Source organism: Sinocyclocheilus rhinocerous, unplaced genomic scaffold (assembly GCF_001515625.1).
Source record: "Sinocyclocheilus rhinocerous isolate Xijiao unplaced genomic scaffold, SAMN03320098_v1.1 scaffold3263, whole genome shotgun sequence".
NCBI lineage: Eukaryota > Metazoa > Chordata > Actinopteri > Cypriniformes > Cyprinidae > Sinocyclocheilus > Sinocyclocheilus rhinocerous.
In genome coordinates, this window is record NW_015664010.1 from 185,680 (window position 1) to 208,336 (window position 22,657).

The 22,657-nt window shown below is 36.1% G+C and overlaps 2 protein-coding genes across 2 annotated transcripts in view; one reads left to right on the top strand and one right to left on the bottom strand.

Moving 5' to 3' along the window:
• Positions 1-1,809: 1,809 nt before the first annotated feature.
• Positions 1,810-19,824, bottom strand: LOC107729156 (zinc finger DHHC-type palmitoyltransferase 17). The gene is given in 18 exon segments (XM_016539550.1): positions 1,810-1,918; positions 1,921-2,030; positions 3,371-3,465; positions 3,655-3,812; positions 4,512-4,595; positions 4,970-5,063; positions 5,212-5,274; positions 6,073-6,197; positions 8,283-8,383; positions 8,483-8,625; positions 8,725-8,850; positions 10,060-10,222; positions 10,297-10,361; positions 10,694-10,838; positions 11,731-11,808; positions 12,387-12,509; positions 14,135-14,238; positions 19,718-19,824. Coding segments are annotated over 18 exon segments (1,863 nt in total). The 5' UTR covers positions 19,781-19,824; the 3' UTR covers positions 1,810-1,895.
• A 2,042-nt stretch (positions 19,825-21,866) lies between these two features.
• Positions 21,867-22,657, top strand: part of osbpl8 (oxysterol binding protein-like 8) — a 78,446-nt gene continuing 77,655 nt past the window's right edge. The window contains exon 1 of the mRNA XM_016539524.1: positions 21,867-22,193. The gene's annotated coding sequence lies outside the window, so the exon portion shown is untranslated. The remainder of the gene's footprint in view (positions 22,194-22,657) is intronic.

Below are 22,657 nucleotides of genomic sequence, written 5' to 3' on the forward strand. Positions count from 1 at the left end.
TCATCCTGTCAGCTGCTGCTGCCATGACAACGCCACACCAACAGGAAGAGGAAATGGAGAGCAAAAGGGGGAGGAGCTTCCTCTTTTTACGTAAACATGAAGATCCCTTGGCGACGCTGGGGAAACGAGCTTGTTTCTTTAGTAACGACGGAACAAAACTAAAAAAAGATCAGTGCATTGTTTTAGGCAGACGAATAATGTCGCTGCCACAAAACAAAAAAAAAGGTAAATCATGGAAGGAACCCCTCTGGTGTGTTAAACGGCATCTTCCTTTAAGTTCATACAGCTATCAGGTCCACTTAATGGCTTTTCAACAGCATTTCAACTTTAAATGTATATACTTCCTTAAACTACACATACATAATAAATATAGAGGTTCACATACGAGTGTGTTATTTCTTGTAAATTCAGAGGGCACCTGGATTACTCTCATAAACGCATCAAGAACGTGTCCAGGTCACATTTCAACCTAAAATGTAAAAAAAATTTTTTTATATGTATATATAATATGAAAGTGAAGATTGTTCTGCATTATTTTAGCATTAAACTGATGTAAATTCTGCACACTTCTCTCCCAGTGCTCATTACCATAATGTGTTCAGACGTTTTTTCTATAATTCTCATTGTAATACAGTGTTTTTTAATTGTTTTACAGTAAACAACGGCTGTAATACAATGATTTAAAAAAATAGCATAATTTAAAGGCAATATAATATAAATACTTTGATATTTAAATACAGTAATGAGGAGGTTTTTGTGCATGTTGTTAATGAGAATTATGGGGAAAATGTGTTTAACTGTCATGAAAACAATAATACAATGCAAAAACTACTAAACAGGCTTCATTTTCTCTAACCAAAATATAATCTAATATGTTTTTCTTTTGATTTTGGGGTGAAATATGACCCGGCTTTATCTTCTTGACACGTTCCGTAGGATTCACTCCACCTAAACTATTAAAACATGCTGCAAATGTACACATATGTGGAAATGAAGATGTAAAATTACCTCATGATACCATAATTACTCTTCGAAAAATACTACATAAATAGGTTAAAATAAATATGTTAAGTCACATTATTTAAACAGGGCATCTCTCTAGTCATATGAATGCGTGTCAATATGATGCCTGTTTTGATCGGATTCATGATCAGACAAATCAAGGCAGCTTGAAGGAATCGTTCACCTAAAAATGTAAAGTTGTGTTATTTACTAATCATCATGTCGTTCCAAACATCTATGCGTATTACTCTCTGCATAGAAATTTTGGGGAAAAAAACAAACAAACAAAAAAAAACCCCGCTTTTTACTTATATGGAAAAGAGCAGCCTAAACATTCTGCTAAACATCTTCTTTTATGTTCCACGTAAGAAAGTCAGTCATACAGGTTTGATGCGACATGAGGATGAATAAATAATAATAAAAGTCTAATTTTGGCCAGAACGATTCCTTAAAACCACAAACACCACAGCGGCTGACGCTTTTGCTATGCTAATTCTCATTCCTACGCAAAGTTCCAGGTTGAACCAGGACTTACGCAGATCCGATATCACTTTACAAGCAACAAAAAAAGGGGTCACAGGAAGAAAACCAAAGTTAAACGAACGTAACCAAAAAGCAGTCGATGTGCAAAACAAACCACAAACGTCTCTGCTGACCAATCGAGGAGAGTGGGTTGTACTGCGTCTGCCTCTGATGTCATTAAACTCCTCCTCTTCCTGTTCCTCGTGTCCCTGCGTCTCGGGTGGAGTTGGTGACGGTAACCAATGACAGCATGCGTTCTCCTGACTGGGTGAGGTTTGCAGTCTCGGTGAAGGAGATGGTCCCGCTTGAGCAGCACTTCAGGAAAACCTCTCCCCTCTTCTCCTTCTTGCGCCGTCTTCTCCTTCACCGCGCTACACCAGCTGGTATCCTGAGACGTCTGGTCGTACTCTATTGTGTACTGGGAGGTCCAGTCTACCACCACGGGCCGCAGCAGACCGCAGCAGCGCAGCTCGAAGAAATCTATGAGGTTCCTCATACAACCGTGACTGCGCGAGAACAAAACAGAGGAGCAACGTTATCTTCCCGAATGTTGCCACAGACAATAATGACTTCCTAAACAAATGTTCTTACTTTTGACTAAACTGTAAGACCACATAGCCTTAATTGAAAATTTCAGTTTAATTTTCAGTAATGTTGCTTGCTTTTGTCATTTGTATTAGTTTTTGTCCATTATTAATTTTTATTATTGTTCACATACTTCTACATAGTTTTATTTCAATTATAGTTTTAGTTAGTAATTTTAGTAGTTCAACTTAAACTTACTAACTTTATTATCTGAAACAGTGTTATAACTTCAATGTTTTATTCATATTTTGAATTAGCTTTTCAATATAATTGAATAGCAATTATTTTTATGTTCTGTTTAAATGTAATTTTTTTGTGCATTATTCATTTTTATTAGTCATTGTTCAAATATTTGTGAATAGTTTTATTTAAGTTCTACTCAAGTTTTAGTTCAAGCTTTATATTAGTAATTTTAGCACTTAAACTTATTAACTGAAATAATAAAAAAACATTATTATCTGAAACAGTGTTATTTTAGTATCATGTATATACTTTGTATTAATATTCTGAATGAGCTTTTCAATAGATTTGAACAGTATTTATTTTTATATTTTCAGTTTATTGAAAAAAAAAAAAAAAATTTTTTTTGTTCATAATTCATTTTGTAAATTGTATTAGTCATCGTTCAAATATTCCTAAATATTTTTTATTTGGTTTTAGTTTAAGTTTTATTTCAGTTAGTAATATTAGTAATTCAACTTAAAATTATTATTATCAGTTAGTTGCAAGGCAAAATAAAGTTTTTCATCTAATATTTTATTTCAGCTCTATTTCAAGTAACACATTTTTTTCTTAAAAGTTTTTTTTTATCAATAACAAAACTGCCAACATTTGATTTTATTATTATTTATTTTTTTACTTAAATAGCTTATAAGCACTAAAACAACCAACTCCAAGTGATTTGTCATCATTAAATTATATTATATATCAGTACTACACCGACCATCAGCCACCCTTTATCTATAGATATTAACATTATTATAATGGGAGACTTTTTGAATGAAAACATATTCATTACAGGTAATTCACTTAATCGAATTGGATCTTCCCCCAAATTGTTGGTGTTCAAACAAGCACTAATAGGATCATTTTCGAACAGTATATAGATTATATTCTAAAGACTGTACTGATGATGAATACACAAATCAATCGTCTATAAAATGTATTTATGGTCATGGCCGCTTGACAATCCTCCTCTGTGTTCAGTGCTGTATAGATAAACTTTTCCCAGCTCAACCTGAAATGAGTTTAAAGGACTCACTTGAAAGGGCTCTCAATGGACGTGGCTGTAACTTTAAAGTGCTTATATCTTCTGGCGTTCATGCGCTCGTTTGTAGTGATGCCCAGAACAGCGATCTATGGAGGACACATCAAACATACACATCAAACAATCTGTTCCAAACCCTAATGAGCCGACTCAATTTCTACAGGTCAACATGCCGACTGAAATGGATCCTCAAGACCTAAACAAAGGCCTCTGAAAATGTAGCCTAGGTAGGCAGCTCTCTTGCTTTTGCAACAGATCTAGACTTGAGCATACATTACCTGATAGAGCTGGCACATGATGAGTACAGCGACCCACATGAAGTGAAACACACTGTTGAGAAACATCCAGAACATCCACGGCGAGCAGTTGGCGATCTGCGTGATGTAGATCCAAAAGCCGTCTTTAGTGTAGCTGGTGGCACAGTGAATCCTCCAGTCTGCAGAGACAGAGCGCAATCACAATCAATCCTTATAAATACTACTAATGCAAAAAAATCAGGTAACATTTAGTTCTCATTTGTTAATATTAATTAAAAAGACAGTTCATCCAAAAATGCAAATTCTGTTATCATTTACTCATCCTCATGTCGTTCCAAACCTGTATGAGTTTCTTTCTTCCGTTGAACACAAAAGAAGATATTTTGAAGAACGTTGGTAACCAAACAGTTGACGGTAGCCATTGACTTCTATAGTATGGAAAAAAAATACTATAGAAGTCAATGGCTACCGTCAACTGTTTGGTTACCAGCGTTCTTCAAAATATCTTCTTTTATAGGTTTGGAATAATTTGAGGGTGAGTAAATGATGACAAGATTTTCATTTTTGGGTGAACACTTTGTGCATTAACTAACATGAACTAACAATATTTTTACAGCATTTATTAACCCTTTTTAATGATAGTTCACAATGCATTAATGTTAACAGATACACATTTTTATTTTAACAATGAATTAGTAAATGCTGAATCTAAATGATCTTTAAGTATTGTTCATGTTAACTAATGTAGATAACACGTTAACAAATGAAACCTGTTTGTAGAGTGTTACAAAAAAGGAATAGTATTTTAATTTGAAAGTGATTTATATTTATTTATCATTACATTGATCGTACAAAACCATGCAAAATAGTGTACTCACAGCAAATGCATCCGTACATCATCCAACAGATCATACACAACAGGAAGAACAAGTAGCCCATAAAGTAACGGTGGTTTCCACTTCCTGTCCACAAACAATGAGGAGAAAAACAGAAGGAATGAATCACACCTCCTACTTCACATTCCCTCAACTATCTGCCTTAGGCTCAAATTAGTCCAATTAGTCACAACAGTGAACAATTTCCTGGCAGAACATCTGACCCAATCTCTGACTTTTTGTGTTAATGTCAGGTGGAAGATAGGGATGTTCACTTTAACCGGTTAACCGTTAACCGACCGTAAGAATTTTTGACTGATTAATTAGTGCTGGGCAGTATACCGGTTCATACCGAATACCGGTGTTTATTTTTGTTATGATATGAATTTTTAAAATACGGAAGAGCATGTGAGGTGGATGGTTGGTGGGATTCAATGTAGGAATATGACTGTAAAACTCACCGACGCAGTTTCCAACCCACGGGCAGTGGTGATCAAACTTGGCGATGCATCGATTGCAAACAGCGCAGTGTTTCGATCTGATAGGCTTCCGTATCTGTGGAGAACAGGCCGTTAAAGTGAGTGTTTTATGTGCGGACACCTTGATGGAAATTGCAATGCAAATCAGACTGTTGGGTCATCAGCTGGCCAACGCTGACTGTGTTCAAGCAGTGGTGTGCAGAATGGAAAAGAGTCATAATTACCAAACAGGTGCTGCAGAATATGCTGAGATCCAGACAGCCTGTTTCTGCCAATTCAACTATAGTCTAAAAAGAGAAGAAAGAGACATTTTCTCAAGTAAATGTGAGTGGTGCTTTCCTGTGCATAAAGCATTGATGTTCTTGATGGTTGTTTACCGGCCCAAGTTAAAGAGCCCTGAATCATAGCTCAAAGATTTGGAGAAATGTAGCATGACATCACTTTCTCACCAATGGATGCTCTGCAGTGAATGGGTGACGTCAGAATGAGAGTCCAAACAGCTGATAAAAACATCACAATAATCCAAAAGTAATCCACACCACTCCAGTCCATCAGTTAACAAATTGTGAAGCGAAAGGCTGCAGGTTTGTAAGAAACAAATCCATTAAGGTGTTTTAACAAAATTGTCAATTCTGGCCAAAATATGAGTCCATAATCATAACGCTTCCTCCAGTGAAAAAGTCCATCTCCTGTTGTCCTCTTACATCAAAATCACCAACATATTCGTTTAGCGATGCTTTGGCATATTTTTGCTTGTAATCTGTGCATATTTCTCTCCTGACTTTTTCACAGGAGGAAGCATTATTATGGATAGAGGAGAGCTTTTTGCTTCACAAGGCATTAACTGATGGACTGGAGTGGTGTGGATTACTTGTGGATTATTGTGATGTTTTTATCAGCTGTTTGGTCTCTCATTCTGACGGCACCCATTCACTGCAAAGGATCCACTGCTGAGCAAGTGATGCAATGCTACATTTCCAAATCTAATCTGATTAAAAACTGAACTTATCTACATCTGGGATGACCTGAGGTTGAGTAAATTTGCTGTAATCACTGCTGAACTTGTTTGCAGTTTGAGATTTTACCTTTTTCTTCTGCTCCTCGGATGCTTTGATGATACCAGGGTCAGACTTCCAAGACTTGCCAAAGTTATAGAAGAGAGCCAGACTGTTGAGCAAGAAGGGCAGGTGGACGGTGACGAACGGGAGATGTGTGGAGAGTTAAGGAAGTTATGTTCAATATGACACAGCAAAAGAATCAACAGGGTTAATACAATTTTGGACCAATCAATTGAATCAGACTGATTTGAATGTATCATTCAGACCAATCTGTGAACTGGTTCAAGTAATTCAGTGAAAAGAAGCTTTAAACAAAGGACTGTTTGAATTCACTCTGAAAGTTCCGTGGAATTTTGAGCTGCAACATTTGAATGTATTATTTCTTTAAAAATGTAACATTTCCTGTTTGACTTGTGGCTTTGACGTCTGGATGTAACATGAGCATCTCCATCAACCAGAGAACAGTATGTCCAGAAAGACACTAACAAATGCAGAAAACCTGTTTCTCCTGTAAGCGGCTCGGTGGTTTCGCTGAGCTGAGCTGCACACGGGCAACAATTACAGCAGGAAACAAGGAGCTCAATCCTCAGAGGAGATGCTCTATTGTTGGATGATAAAGGCGAGAAGGAAACTGATCCACACAGAGCTCTTGAACTGATTTCAGCTGCAGGGTTTGAGCGCACTGCTTCTATTCCTGAAGCACCTGGACACACGGCGGTTCTGTGCACACTAAACATCACTCCACGACCTCCAATTACAGCCACACAAACCACATTTCAGCAGCTTCATTCGAGAGGCAGATCCAGACATGAGTCACGTCTTGAGTGGTTTGATCAGGACAGGGGGAAATGCTTCAGCTTTGGGAAGAAATCCTCTTTTACCACTAATGTCTGACAGCACAGAAATGCAACATTGTCATTACCAGACAAGAACTCGGCTTTCTTGTGTTTGTGCTTGCGTTCTCTCACACCTAATGGTGGGCGTCATGAACAGAATCTCATATCACAGTACGAGTAATTATATATCACAGTGATCATTTATAGCACAATATAGTTATTTTTGCTGGAAATTCAACAAAAAACTGTTTATATGTTTATGTATTTAATGACCATACAGAAATGCCAAACGTTGGATATTCCATCGAAATAAATACATCACACATGAAAAGTGCTTCATCTTATTAATACTTCTTGATAAAATTGATGGATCAGCTGTTTGGACTCTCATTCTGATGGCACCCATTCACTGCAGAGGATCCATTGGTGAGCAAGTGATGGAATGCTACATTTCTCCAAATCTGTTCTCAACTGCATTTATTATTTTGCAGAACTTTGTTTTGTGTCTATCTCAGATGTAAATAATGTAACGCTTCACGCCGCACCAATAGGCCAGTATTTGACACATTTCTACCATTGCACAATACATACTGTCAAGCTGCCCAGCCCTTCTCTCACCCACACTATATCACTTAAGGTGTCAAATTCATTACATTTATTGTGCGTTTCGCCTGATAAAAATTTCCATGGAAAATTAGGCAAATCCATGTCAAGCCTGTCAAAAATTATGCATCTGCCCAGAATTTTACACATACAGCACAACTTGAAACAAATTATCTCCAGAAAAACCCACTAATTCATGTTGGCGTCAGTAAACCTAGGGTGAAAGGGGGATATTTTCATCTCAGTTTATGTTTTCATAAAGTGTAAATGGATGAAAACATTCAGACACTGGAGCGTATTGCTAAACTTCATATTTCTATCATCATTTCCTTTCATTAAGTCTGTCAGACCGAGTGAACGTTTAAACAAAAAAGCTTCTCTACCAGATCATTTTCAGATCTTTCAACACTGAAAAGTGAGATATTGCCATATAAATTGCGTCACTTCAGCGACCCAGTTTTAAGTTTCATGTCGGGAAAACAACAAAGACAGAAAGAGAAGATGTTTTCAACGGAAGATATAAATTTCTTTAGCTCTTGGATAAAAAGTGGCCTGGTTTCCTGCTGTCAGCATTCTTATCCTGATATTCATCTGAGTCAACAAACATATAAATGGATGCTTATGTGAATCACTAAGGCAAAGGCTGGATTTGTTGCTATTGCTGATAAATGATGCTGTGTCAGAAGAGCTAAATACAATATTCTGATTAAGTGGGTTTAATCAACCTGATTGAGTCGCATCAAATCCTTATTATGATCATCAAATTGACAGCACAGGATGGAGCGACTGAAAGGATATCGTTCCAGAACCAATAAAACCAGGTGATGTACATCCAAAACTTAGTGGCCAGATAGATGCCCAGAGGAAGAGCGCTATGCATGGAGTGATCAAAGAAAGACCTAGAAACAGAGATCAGTGTTAGTGATGATGCTTCGCATTCACATTAGAATGCATTAAAAGCCTGAGCAGCACCACAGATGGGTATAATGGTGTCGTACTTGGACAGAAACTGCACGACGAGCCACACCGCTGCATACATCCCACCCTTGATGAGCCAGGAGTCAATGTCCAGATCGGCGATAAATCCCACCAGCCAGATCACCAGGAACGGAGTTCCCAACATCACCTTCTGTCTGAACTCCTGCAGACGGACAGAGAAACGTCTGAGTGTATGCAATACATTTCAATTTCTCCTTAATGGTAATTGATGAGTCAGAACAGGCAGTTTCAGTTGCTCTACCTTGTCCATTTTAAGCCGTTTCAGGTACGAGGGGCTGTCGTAGCCTTTGGCCTGTCTGGCCTCCTGCAGATGATTTATCATCCACACATTTTTCCTCTGTTTGGCCAGATCCAGCGGCGTCTCCCCCTGCCACCAACAAATATTATTAAATGTGATGTACACCAGTGTGGTTTCATTAACTAAAACTATTAAAAACATTTGCATTAACTTAAAATAAAATACAATAAAACATAAAAATTAGATAAAAAAAAAAAAAAACTAAATTTTTTTTTAAATGTTGCCTTGGTAATTTACTGAAATAGGATTAAGTACTAAAATACCTGACAACTACAATTAAAATGAAAACTGAAAATACAAAAATAAAAGCTAATATATAATATTAATAAAAACTATAATTGTAAATAAATAATACAAAAATTACACTGAGCATTGTGGCCGACGGCTGAATTTCTGCAATGGAATTTATTTTAATTTTAAATAATCTTTACTAAAATAATTAGAAATAATTAGAAAATTAATTCATTTAAAAAAAAAACATTTGAATCTGCTAATAAATATGTAAAATAGACTGATTTATATTTTGCATAGCAACTTCTGATTCAGTAATCCTATTATAGTGTTTTTCACAAATCAAGAAGCTGAACAATACCCAGTAAAAGGAAGTAAACACTATAACCAACAGTCCGCACTGTAATTTGGTAAGTTAGTGCAGTGGTTCCCAACCCTGGTCCTGGAGGCACCCCAACACTGCACATTTTGCATGTCTCCTTTCTCTGCCGCACCAATTTCAGGTCTTGCAGTCTCTACTAATGAGCTGATGACCTGAATCAGGTGTGTTTGATTAAGGAGACATGCAAAACGTGCAGTGTTGGGATGCCTCCAGGACCAGGGTTGGGAACCACTGAGTTAGTGCATACTGGAAATCATATTTTCTCAAATAAAGACCAGATAACCCTGATTTTACATACAACATTCAGTAAAAAGGCGATTTTATGCAGGCTGTGCACACAGGAAACTCAAACAGCTGGAGTTGGCGAGGTTTGAGGCATTAAATATTTATTAAATATTCAAAAACTTGTTTAAGAGAGGCATATTTGCTGAATGCAGACAGTATATAAAAAGTATAACAGCATTTGCCGTTCAATTACCAGAAAGAACTATTAAATAAAGATAATGAATGATGATGAAGAAAAGGAAGCTCCTGTGCATCTGTCCAAATAAAAGTCCTGCATCCGACACTTACGGGCCGATGCTGATAATGAAAAAAACTAAAAAAGCAAATATGTACCACTAATCTACACAGTTCAGACGCTAGTGTAGGCGTCTGGACTTTACCTTGATGTTCTGTGCGTCGACATTAGCATTAGCCTCCAACAGCAGGCTGATGACCGTAGTGTTTCCGGCCAGAACCGCCCAGTGCAGAGCCGTGTTCTTATGATACTTATCACCCAGATTCACAGACACGTTAAACGTCAGCAACAGCCGTGTCGGGTCAACACTGCAGAAATCCCACCTATTAGCTTTACATCTCACAATGGCAAAATAATATATTTCCTTTCGTAATACACACACCTGTGCATCCGATAAGCCGCCCACATCAAAGGGGTCATGCCATTCTGATCCATCATATCCACATCCTGGAAAATACAACACAGAGAATACTTAAAAGTAAGATCAGACTGAGATCAAATACACCATCTTTCCTAGCGGTCAAACTCCTGTGGATGGAAATGTCATAAATGCCCCCTGCAGGCTGAAAATAGACCAAGCACGACAAAATGCATGATAAATCGACTATTTTGCATGCTAATAAACAGTATTGAGCGATAAGGCATTCTCATCATGTCTTCCTGAGTAGCTCACTGACTCAAAATCGCAATCAAAATATTCTGATTGGCTGTGACTTTGACAGCTTTTGTTATGAGATCAGCACCACACAGAGCGTTATATAAGCGTTAAACAAGCGTACCTGTCCCTTGGCGATGAGATACGCTACAATGGAGGTGTGTCCAAACTGAGTGGCCAGATGCACACAACTGCATCCCTCGCCATCGATGAGAGACGGATCAGCGCCGTACTTCATTAACTGCACCACCATGGAGAGATGGCCCTGTCTGAATGAGAGAGAGTAGGCGAGAGGTGTGTGCATTAATAAAACATCACACACGCAGTATTGGCATGCTTGCACTAATTTTGAAGTGTGCACACTATGCATATTTTTTAATGCATTGAATAAGTGGATAACCTACCATATTTGTCAAAATGTGCAGCGTACAACAGCAATGCACTGTTATTCTAGCATAATATATATACTATTCTAGTATTTATTTATATTTGAACTTTCCGTTTTCATTGAAGTTTTAGCAATTTCTGTTTTGTTTGTGATTTTTATTAGTTTTAGTTTATTTTATATTTCGGTTTAGCTTTAACTTTTTTCAGCTTTAGTTTTTGTAATTTTAGTACTTCAAATTCAACATTTTATTTTTAGCAATTTTTTTTCATCTAATATTTATATTTCAGCTTTACTTCAATTATTTCAGCTTTAGTTTTTGTAAGTTTAATACTTCAGCTTAAACTTATTTTATTTCAGCAAATTTCCATTTACGTTTTTCCATCTAATATTTATATTTATTTTAAATTTTATTTCAATTACCCAAAGAAAGTTTAATTGAAACATTTCTGTAATTACTGTTTTGTGTTTGTCATTTTTATTAGTTTTATTTATTTATTTTAATTTCTATTTAGCTTTATTATCTTATTTCAGGTTTAGTTTTTGCATATTGGAATTCAACGTCAACTTATTTTATTTCTGATCATTTTTGTTTTTTTAATCTACTATCTATATTTAATTTCAGCTTTATTTCAATTACCCAAAAGGTTTAATTTTAAATGAAGTTTTAGGAATTTAGTTTTGTGTTCGTCCTTTTTATTAGTTTTAGTTTCTTAATTTACTTATTTTAGTAAAATTTTTTTTTGTAATTTTGTAGTAGCACATTTCAAACACACCTTGTAGCCCAGTGCAGCGGTGTAGAGTTGAGATCTCCTCCCAGCTGATCGACTATGGCACCTTTAGATATGTAGTACCTAAAAAGAGCAGGCAGACAGACAGCATTCAGGAAACGAGACGTCTAGGCTTTATATCTTACAGTTGCACAAGAGAGCAGCGTAAAATGAATGACTGCGCTAGAGCAGGCGCTTATTAAGAGGAGGATATGCACACGCACACACAGTCTCGTAATGGGAATTTTAACGCTGACAGAGTAATAACTCTATCCATTCCTCTGTGTGCGTATGTGTGTGGTGTCTTAATAACGGGAGGGGGGAAAAAATCTAGGGATCCAGGAGAGAACAGGGAATGTGTATAAAATGAATAAGAGAGAGACGTACTTGACCAGGTCTATGCGGTTGTTGATCGCCGCCCAGTGCACAAGAGAGCAGCGTAAAATGAATGACTGCGCCAGAGCAGGCGCTTATTAAGAGGAGGATATGCACACGCACACACAGTCTCGTAATGGGAATTTTTAACGCTGACAGAGTAATAACTCTATCCATTCCTCTGTGTGCGTATGTGTGTGGTGTCTTAATAACGGGAGGGGAAAAAAAATCTAGGGATCCAGGAGAGAACAGGGAATGTGTATAAAATGAATAAGAGAGAGACGTACTTGACCAGGTCTATGCGGTTGTTGATCGCCGCCCAGTGCAGGAGTGTGACATTTTCTTTATCCGGCTGACGCACATCATATCCGGCCTCCACCAGCTCACGGCATCGCTCCAATATGCCATACCTGAGCACACAAACAGCTCAAATTACACCACAAAACATCCCTGAACAACAGCTTTTATCCAGTTTGCCAACATTGGTGTTCACTTTGTCAGCTGTTTTTTAATTTAGTCTTAGTCTTGTGTCAAATGTCCTTTTCTTTTTTTAATCATATTTAATCAACCTATCCTGTTTTTTGTTTTATCAAGTTTTAGTTGACTAACCCCCGGTTTCACAGACAAGGCTTAAGCCTAGTCCCAGACTAAAGTGTAAGTCTGACTGATCTTAAAATATATCAGTGCCTCTGTTTTGTCTCAAAATGCACACCAGTAATGTTTTTTCTAAGGCACGTTAATAAAAATTACTTAAATGTCCTAATTGAACTAGTGCCTAGTCCTGTCTGTGAAACCAGGTCTAAATGTCTGGCAATTTTAGTCTAGTTTTAGTCAATAAATATAAACACACTCTCTACATTTTGAAAACTGGTAAAACTCAAAAGAGTCTCTCAAAAGCTAAAACAGAGACTTTCCTAGTGTTAATTCCAATAATTCAGAATTATATTCATGCCTTTCTATTAAAAAACAATAGACTTTGTATTGTGGCACAGAGGTTGCGTAAATGCATTTATTGAGCAACCTCAAATCACAAACAAGAATGTGCAGCACTTTGTTTGCTAAAAAAAAATTAAAGGGTTTGTTTAGTTTTCATTTGATTAAAAGATGAATTAATGTTTTTACCAGAAAAATTAAAATACACAACACAGAATGAAAAAAAAGTAATAAATTAAGTTTATATAAATACGTTTTTATGAATTAATTGGACATTTTGGCTTTTTAATTATTTAAATTAAATTAAACCATTGAAATGGAATCCAGAAAAATTAAAATACAAAGCACAGAATTTGGTAAACATAAAACGGAATTTGAGAAAAAATAAAGCATATTTCGTAGGGTCCTAAAAAATATTTTTTTGTTGCATTTTTAATAAATTATTGTTAAATTGATTTATGATTTCAATTAATTACTTATACATGACTTTTGACTACTCAAATTTTATTTAACCATTAAAACAGAGTCCAGAAAAATTAAAATGGAGGGGGAAAAAAACAGAAAAATCGGAATCCATAAAAATTAAAACAAAAAGGGAATTTGGAAAAAAATTAATTGGAATTTGGGAAAAAATCAAATGGATTTTATAGGGTCCTATGATAGGGGGATTTAAGCTCTTGACATCTGGCAACCCCAAGCATGAAAATTCATGGAGGTCTCTATTTTTTCTCCTCTTTCATGTCGAAGAAAATATAGAGAAATTCTGGATATAGAGAGCTTTAATTTTTTTAAACTACATTTTAGTCTCGTCTATTTTCGTCAAAGATACCGAATATTAATATAGTCACAGTTAGTGTTTAATTATGTCACTGTCTTCTCGTCTCAGTCGTGGAAAGAAAGGAATATTTTTTGTCATAGTTTTTGTTAATAAAATTAACACTGGCCAACAAACACAAAAAAGTGTCAAATGGAAAGTCTTATGCGTCCACTGATAATACGACGCTGTGTTGACGACATGATCATCATCAGATATTTTTGAGTCAGGAATATTAGTGTAGATGGTCGTTCCGGTGTGTGTGTGTGTGTGTGTGTGTAGACTCACTGGGTGGCTTTGACGATGTCCCAAGTGCTGTAGTCGTCTACGTGGCTCTTGCGGCTGACGCTCTCGCTGTAGTCATGATTATAGTGACTCTGGGGTTTAATTTCCTGTGGGAGAGAATCACAGTCAGTTCAGTTCATCATCAGATAGAAGGATGAGTGATGGATGGTAGGGCTGTGCGATTAATCGAAATCGAATCGAAATCGCGATTTGAGACGTTGCGATTTCCTAATCGCAAAGCCTGCAATATGGACGCGATATTACTCTGTTCCAGAGCATATGCATGACTGCCAGCCTTGAGTTGGCACTGAGGATCTTGGGCACAATGTGTCATACGTACGGTCAGTCTCCATGGTGACAACGAGCTCAAAGACACACACACACTGAAAGAGGCTTTTAAAGGGGCCGTATCATGGAAAACAGGATTTTCTTGCTCTTTGATGCAACTAATGCCTAGTTCACACTGCACGATTTTCAAAGACGTCGCATCACTGTTGGTTTCACACTGAACGACTATCTGGGGTAGCATTCAATTGTTGTTGTGTTCACACTGCACGATGGAACTACGACAGGGGGTTTCACACTGCATGACTTTACAGTAGGAAGAATCGCCGACAGCTCTGTCTGGTGCAGGGTTGCCAGGTTTTCGCTACAAAACCCACCCAATTACTACTCAAAACTAGCCTGAAAATAGCCCAATTGCTTTCGAGGGGGTCCCCCAGTAAAAATCACAGCGTGATTGTGAATCGCCGACAGCTCCAGATATTTAGCATGGCAATTATTTCACGGGTGTTGGCGACGCGTCGGCGATTCCCTCAGATCGCGTCTTTGATAGTTCACACTGCGTGATTGTCACTCGCGTGAACGAGCACCGATTTGCCTCCGATTTCGGGCATTTGTCAGCGATTTCGCAAAACCTGTCGGTGAGTGAAAAATCGGGCTAAAATCGTGCAGTGTGAACTCGGCATAAACGTATACTGAAACTGCACAATTAATCATATTTTAATCGTGATCACAACTTCTGCTTGTCTCGATTATTTAAGCATAATTGTCTGTGACATTCGCAATATATCAAAACATGAATCTTGACTTGTTTGCAATTGGGCGTATGAACTGACATTTTCCTTCTCTGTGCTTATGTGAAAGTACAATAATGCTAATTAAATGTAAAAATAAATTTCTCAAATGAAAACAATCATGATTTTTGAGCAAAATAATTGTTCACTACAGATTTGTTTTCTAAAAAGCCTGCATATAAATTTATATTTTATTTTATAATTTAATATCATTTTTATTTTAGATTTTATTTATATTGTTTCATTTTATTTAATTTATATTTATTTCATTATGTTTTATTTTATTTTATAACCACTCAAAAAATTTTAGTTATTTTATGCTTTCACTATTGGGCAACCCTAACTAAAATGCAACTGCAAATATAGCTTATTACTTCATCGTTAGATGTCTTAACTATAAGCATATTAACATATGACCAGCCATTTTTACACATCTTTTCCGGCCCATCTTGGAAAACTATGGCAGTTACCTGAGGTTAACTAATCATAACAAATGCTATTTTATTGATTTATTTATTAAATTAACAGTACAGTAGCAAAAACCATCATTTTAATACTATTGGTCAGCAAGAAAGCAGTTCAAGAAACTTCGTCTAACATTATAATTAGACTAATAAACCCCTCAGTCTGCATGTGCTCACAGGTCACAGGTTAGGGGAGGGTGTGTGTGTGTGTGTGTGTGTGATGACCAGCAGATGTCCAAGACGTCAGCCCTATTGATTGCTGAGGAGGCTCTCTGTCTATTGTATTAAAAGCCATTCTGACCTGAACCTCTAGCTGTACCCTGTACACCAAACCCTTTCCAGGAATTTTTTTCTTTTACTTTTAAATAAAAGTATTTATTTATTTTACTTTTTATTCAATTGTATATTTTTATTTTATAATTTCATATATTTTTTATTTTATTTTACATTTTGTTTATTTCATTTAAATTTATATTTATTTTATATATATTTTATAACCACCACTGAATAACCACTCAAAAATCCACTACAAATATATTTTTATGATTTTTAGATGTAAATGAAGTATTTGTTCTAAAATAACATAATACACATTGACAAAATATTATTTAATTATAAACCACAATCATAGAAAATGTGATGTATAATCAGACTATAACTATAATCGGACTATAATCAGATCTGTAGTATATTAATATTAGACTACAGACATTATTACACTAGAAGTTATTTAAACACCACAAATTTCAAATAGATGTGTAAAAACACTGTAAAATAAGACACCTTCTGGCAAAAGCTTGAACAGATGCAAAGGGCAAACAAAAAACACCCACAGGACACAAGGGAGGTCTGGCAAACACACCGAGCTCCCTTTATGTGTGTGTGTGTGTGTGTGTATGTGTGTGTGTGTGTGTGTGTGTGTGTGTGTGTGTGTGTAATGCCAGGCCAGCAGAGACATGGGACATACACACCGGCCACAGAGATTCATGTATGAAGATGATGAACGGGCAAACACAGTAAACGAGAATGCATTTATAATAAGTGGCATTTCAAATAATCCTTAAAAATGCTCATAAACTCATTAGTGAAGAGTAAACGGCAGGGACAGAGTAACACGAGTCAGTAATAGGCAAGAACCTGCACATTTGCACCCATCACAATGACTAAATATAAAGCCCTAGTTGTTACTTTTACAAACACACCCCACACCGATCCGTCTAGACACAATTGTACATATTATCAATATCAACACAAAGATTCATCAAGCAAGCCTAGCAGGATCATCTGAATCCACAATTACCCTACAGCGAAGCATCCCGAATGAGAATCTGCGTGAAAAGGACATACAAATGGACAGCGCAGTCAAATCTTTATTTCTAAAAGGTTCTTTGAGAGGTCAGAGGTCAGTCCAACAGCAAGTACATTAACTGGGGTCATCCATCAAAAGTTAATGATCCAGCACAACAACACAACATACAGCCACAACCTTGCTGAAATTGATCTAGCTGGCTGACATTTGACCTCTGAAATCGAGACAAAAAATGTGTTTAGTCAAAAATATATGAAATTTATAATGGCCTATGATTTGGATGTGGTAAATATGATCTTTAACTTTAAATACTTAACTTACTTTAACACATGAACCAGAAACAATATCAACTGTGATTTTTTTAAAAATATTTCCTTGACTCGTAATTTAATAAAATTTTTAAAAAATGCAACAACAAAAAAAATCCATTATGATAACTGTGCTCAGGCGCTGCGGTCAAAATAAAAGTCCCATCACTGTCAAAATAAAAGCTGCTTATCAAAAAACCTGCAAAATATTGGCCGATATATCGGCCTTGCTAATATATATCGGTCAACAACTATATATATTATATTTATATATATATTTAGCAAGTACAGTATGTTAGTATTCCATTAGAAAACATGGTAAATGTGGCATAATAGTGAAATTACAGCAGGGCAGACTGAACCGAGGAAATCTCTGCTAGCAGATGTGCACCTAATCTAATTTTAAGTCATACGCATAGCATTAATGCAAATCCAGGTTATTATATACCATTTCAACGATCAGAGAAACAGATATGTTATGCAAGACAGTACAGATTGCCAAACAGAACTGATAAAATGAGCAGCAGGGAGATTCAGCATCACCGGCAGACTTTTATAAAGGTGTCTGGTTGTTTGACTCAATATTTTTGTGCCTAGTAGCAGAGCAGTTGGTCTAATTCAATATGGACCTAATGTTCCTCCTGCCAGTGAGGAAACGAGCGGTTACAGCATCTGTGGGACCATGCGACACATACTGAGATGCTTGGTTTCCTATTAAAACAGGAAGACATTAAGTAGCGCTGGGCGGTATACCGGTTCATACCGAATACCAGTGTTTATTTTTGTTATGATATTAATTTTTTAAATACCGCAATACCGGTGTATGTCACTTAATTTAATCTGAAATAGCAAAAATATTATTTTAATAATAATTAAATAATTTAAAATAATTACATTAAAATATATATGTTTTTAGCCATAGTTTTAGTTAACTTTGATAACCCTGCTTCCAATAAGAATTTACTTCAGGTTTTACTTTATGTCCCACCTTTTTTCCCAATCAACAACTGGAACAATGCTTCATATTATAATATAACCTTTTGATAATACATCACAATCCAAATTATGAGGACAGCTAAACTATTCACCATTTCTCTCTCAAAAGGTCACATGCAAAACACCGTCTATATCATGGTTTCATGTTCTAGCCTCTAAATCAACCAGACATGACAGATAGCACACACACAAAAGTCATTTACATTATATAACATTGTCTTCAGCAAATTGTGAGTAAATATTATATTAAGTCCCTTTAAGGTTATTCTATAGTCTTTGATATTATGTAACATAAACATTTGCTATTGTTATGCATTAAATTTTAAATACATAAATATTACACACTGTCTGTCTTCTCTGCAGATATCAGTATAAGCATCTGTCATTTAAAAAAAAAAACATCGGCTGACCACTAATTATTATTAGCCTATAATATTAAAACATCATGCATAACAATAAAATTAACTTCTCAGGTATTCTGAGATTTTCCTTTCAGTCCAACAGGTCAGCGTGTGTTAGTATGACTGCAAGCCAAGGGTGAAGTTCCCATTCACTCAAACTACATGTGTGTGATCAGCTCTATGGTCAGTCTGCTTGAGTATGAATAATTTACAGCAGGAGGTCCCATATGAGCAAGCAGTCTCACAACACACACCAGCAGTGAGCTAAACGCTGGGTTTGCAATAAAGAAGTGTGAAAATGAATGCAATTATTTTTCATTGATTGCATTTTTGAGGTGTCATGTTATGATTTAGTAATTAACCTGTTTATAAACTATTGCACATATAAAACTATGGAGCTTTATATGGAAGAATTACATGTTTCATGCAAAACTTCCCTACATCAACACATACGGTCAATGCAAATTTCGGAAATGATTCGGAATTATGTAAATCAATCATTGCAGCAGTGATGATAACATTTATCTATGAATATATTAACGAAAATATAAGAGTCAGAGATCAGAAACAGATCTGTCATTATATTAATCTCACCAAAATGCAGTCAAACGCAGACTTCTATAGTGTCCTAAAGGCATAGTAATAAAACAATATGGCACAATCAATGTTCAAATGATGGTGGTGTTGTTTGTGAATGTTGTCTGCCATTTAGATGCAAACGCAGCACAACACATTGTGAAGACTTCCACAAATATGCTAATGTCACGTTTGCCACTGCACAATATAGAATAAAAACACACCTCTTGCCTTAAAATATGACATTAGACATGCGATGAAACGACAGATAAAAACATAATCAATGAGTATGAAAGGCTAACATTAGCAGCAATGCTATTACGCAGCAGTGGGGGGGACTCAGTCCTTCTCCTTCACTGTGAGAAGTTCGCGGTAGAAATTACGCTTTTACTGGCTTTTACTTCGTTTCGCATCGCTGCCGTGCTGCAGCTGGATAAAGACGCTGGGTTTTTTTACCTCGGGATGGAGGATCGGGACGCATCCAGTTTCTTTCTGAAATTCATCCAGAGCGTCCGCCATCTTGCTTCTCGTCCACGCGGAGCATCACGGGAGAAACATTTAGGAGGCGATAAACACGCGCGTGCACAAGGAAGCGGAGGGCTCGTGCGCTAGATTGCACCTGATGTATATCAATGTAATATATTATATATTACACCAGTAATAACCTATAGGTATTTTAGCCAGTTTACTGACCAATTTATTTTTTTATTTATTCATTTATTCAGTTTCAGTGAGTACCGGCAGCTATATGGAACATGGCAGTAATTAATAAAATCTGTGGTTTGATATAGCTAATGTTTTTGTTTTTAACATTTTTAGATTTTTTAAGTTTCAGAGAGCAATAGCTTATATGAAAATACCAATAATTAATCAAATCTGTGTAAAAATGGCAAAATCAGTAGGTTGAAACATGCATATGTAATATTTAGCCAAACAAATTAATTGAAAAATTAACAATTAATAAAAAAAAAAATATTTCCTTTTTAACCTATACTAGACATCAGGAATCATACAATCATACAAGATGTCGTAGGATTATTACAAGATTCATCAAATAAAAATATATATTTCCTGTTTTATACACTCTAAAAAATGCTGGGTTAAAAAGGGACAAACCCAGCTATTGGGTTGTTTTGACCCAGCTATTGGGATGTTTTGACCCAGCTATTGGGATGTTTTGACCCAGCTATTGGGATGTTTTGACCCAGCTATTGGGATGTTTTGACCCACTAACTATAAACCCAAATACCAAAGATACATCAATAATCATAAAATAGAAGACATCCAGATTTTTTCCCCTGGGTTTCTCATAATTAAAAGACCAAAACAAATCCTCAGTTTGCAGATCACAGAAAGAGCAATTTGTATTTTATTTTGTTATAAATTATAGAACTCACTTTATCCCAATCAATGTCATTCAAATCCCTGCTCTAATAACAGATGGTATTAAGAGTTAATGCATATGCTTTACCTGCATTACTGTCGATACATTACGTCATCGACCTACTTTATTAATTTTTTTAAACACTTGCCTAAGGAATAGAAAAGTGAAAAACATATGCCAAGGAAAAGACGGGTTCAAGGATGGACAAACAATACATAGCAATTCAAATTCAGAAGAGAGAGAGAGAGAGAGAGAGAGAGAGAAAATAAAAAATAAAAATAAAATAACAACAACAAAAAGCAATTACATTACAAATAAATAAATGGAATTAAACAGATCACATAACAATAAACATAACAATCTTTCCTACAAAATATAAAAATGAAAAATAAAAATTATACATAAAATTAACATCAAAAAGTGAACATACTGCACATTCAAAGTTTTAGTTGCCTTTTTGATACAGGAGGTAATATAGATCTTAATATCTTCTTGAAAGTAAGAAAAATTGGGGATAACTTATGCATCTGCTGTATTACTGTCGATACATTACGTCATCGACCTACTTTATTATTATTATTATTTATTTCATAAATGTATTCATAAATATTTATTTATTTATTCAACTGTAAGCAGGTCCATGTCAAATTTTACCAAAACTATGAAGCCAGTTTATTTTTTATATTTTTTCTCTCTCTCTGTCTAAATATTTTGCTCATTCGTGGAATGCAATGCGCTTATGTAATAAAATAAAGGTTTTATTTCCCTGTTTTGACGCTGACTACCACGCGGCGGCAGCCTCGGATTGCTTACATTTTTCTAGTCCTTTCCATGTTTATTTAGTATGCTGTGTTAACCAAAATAAAAGAACAACCCATTCTTTAAATCAGGTCCAAACAAAGAGTAAACTGCTAATATATGTGTAAAACATTTTGTGATACTGTATTCATAACCTATATTTATTTCCTTTTCAAAGCAATAAACACACACGCTACATATGATACATAATCATCTACAGTCCTTTTACGGTTTCACAAGCCGTTAGACTTTTAATATGATTTTTAAAGACCCTCCGTATACTTAACGGACTAACAGCCTAAACAACTGATCTGGGATCTGCCTGAATTTTTAAATTAAACTGAGGCGATCGAGCGTTCCATCTCAGAGACCTGATCCTAGACCTGCTGCTTTCGCCTGCTTTGTATTTTCGAACGCCGATCCCTCGAGCGCGACAGACAGAACCCAACGATCGCGGATAAACAGTCTCACAGGGGAAGGAAGACGGACGTGCGGTTGTATCGCTATTCGGGGCTTTTATATTGCATCAAAACGCGTTTACGGTTCACAGATAAAACGTTTTAGATCTCCCCCGCGTGAGTACCTGTCAATCTGCGTTAAAACGCGCCTGAGACGTTTTAACTCGTTAACTGATGGACTGACAGACGGATTCTCCTCAGACGACGCAATCTATTCAATTCACATTTTACCTCATTCTCTGAAGTCAAAGCCTGTGTTTTCCCTCAGGAGGACTTCGAGTGGACAATTAAGGTTAGTGCTTGTGTTTTGTAATTCTGTATTTACATACATATAACCCATAAACATCACTCTGCGGGCTGTGTCCTAAAACCTAGTGAGCTGTCTATCTAGACAGCATATTTGAGCATCGCGGCGTTTTTGGGCGGGAATCATCGGTTCAGGTAGCATATTTGTGCATTATAGAGTTTCAAAATATCAGTCTAGATAGATATTACTGTATAAATATACTAGTGTCAGTGTTGTGACACGTCCACTGTAATACTATAGTATTCCTCAAGTACCTAAAATGCAACAACGATGCGGTCTAGTTAGGTTTTTGAAAATGTAGCCTGCATGAAAATGATGTTGCAGATCTTGTTGATATACATGTGCACGTATGGATCATCCTCCCTCATTCAGATCAGATTTTCTGATCATTTTAGACCTGATTGTCTTGAAATCCACATGAACAGGTTGAGTTCAGTCTTTAGTGTAGT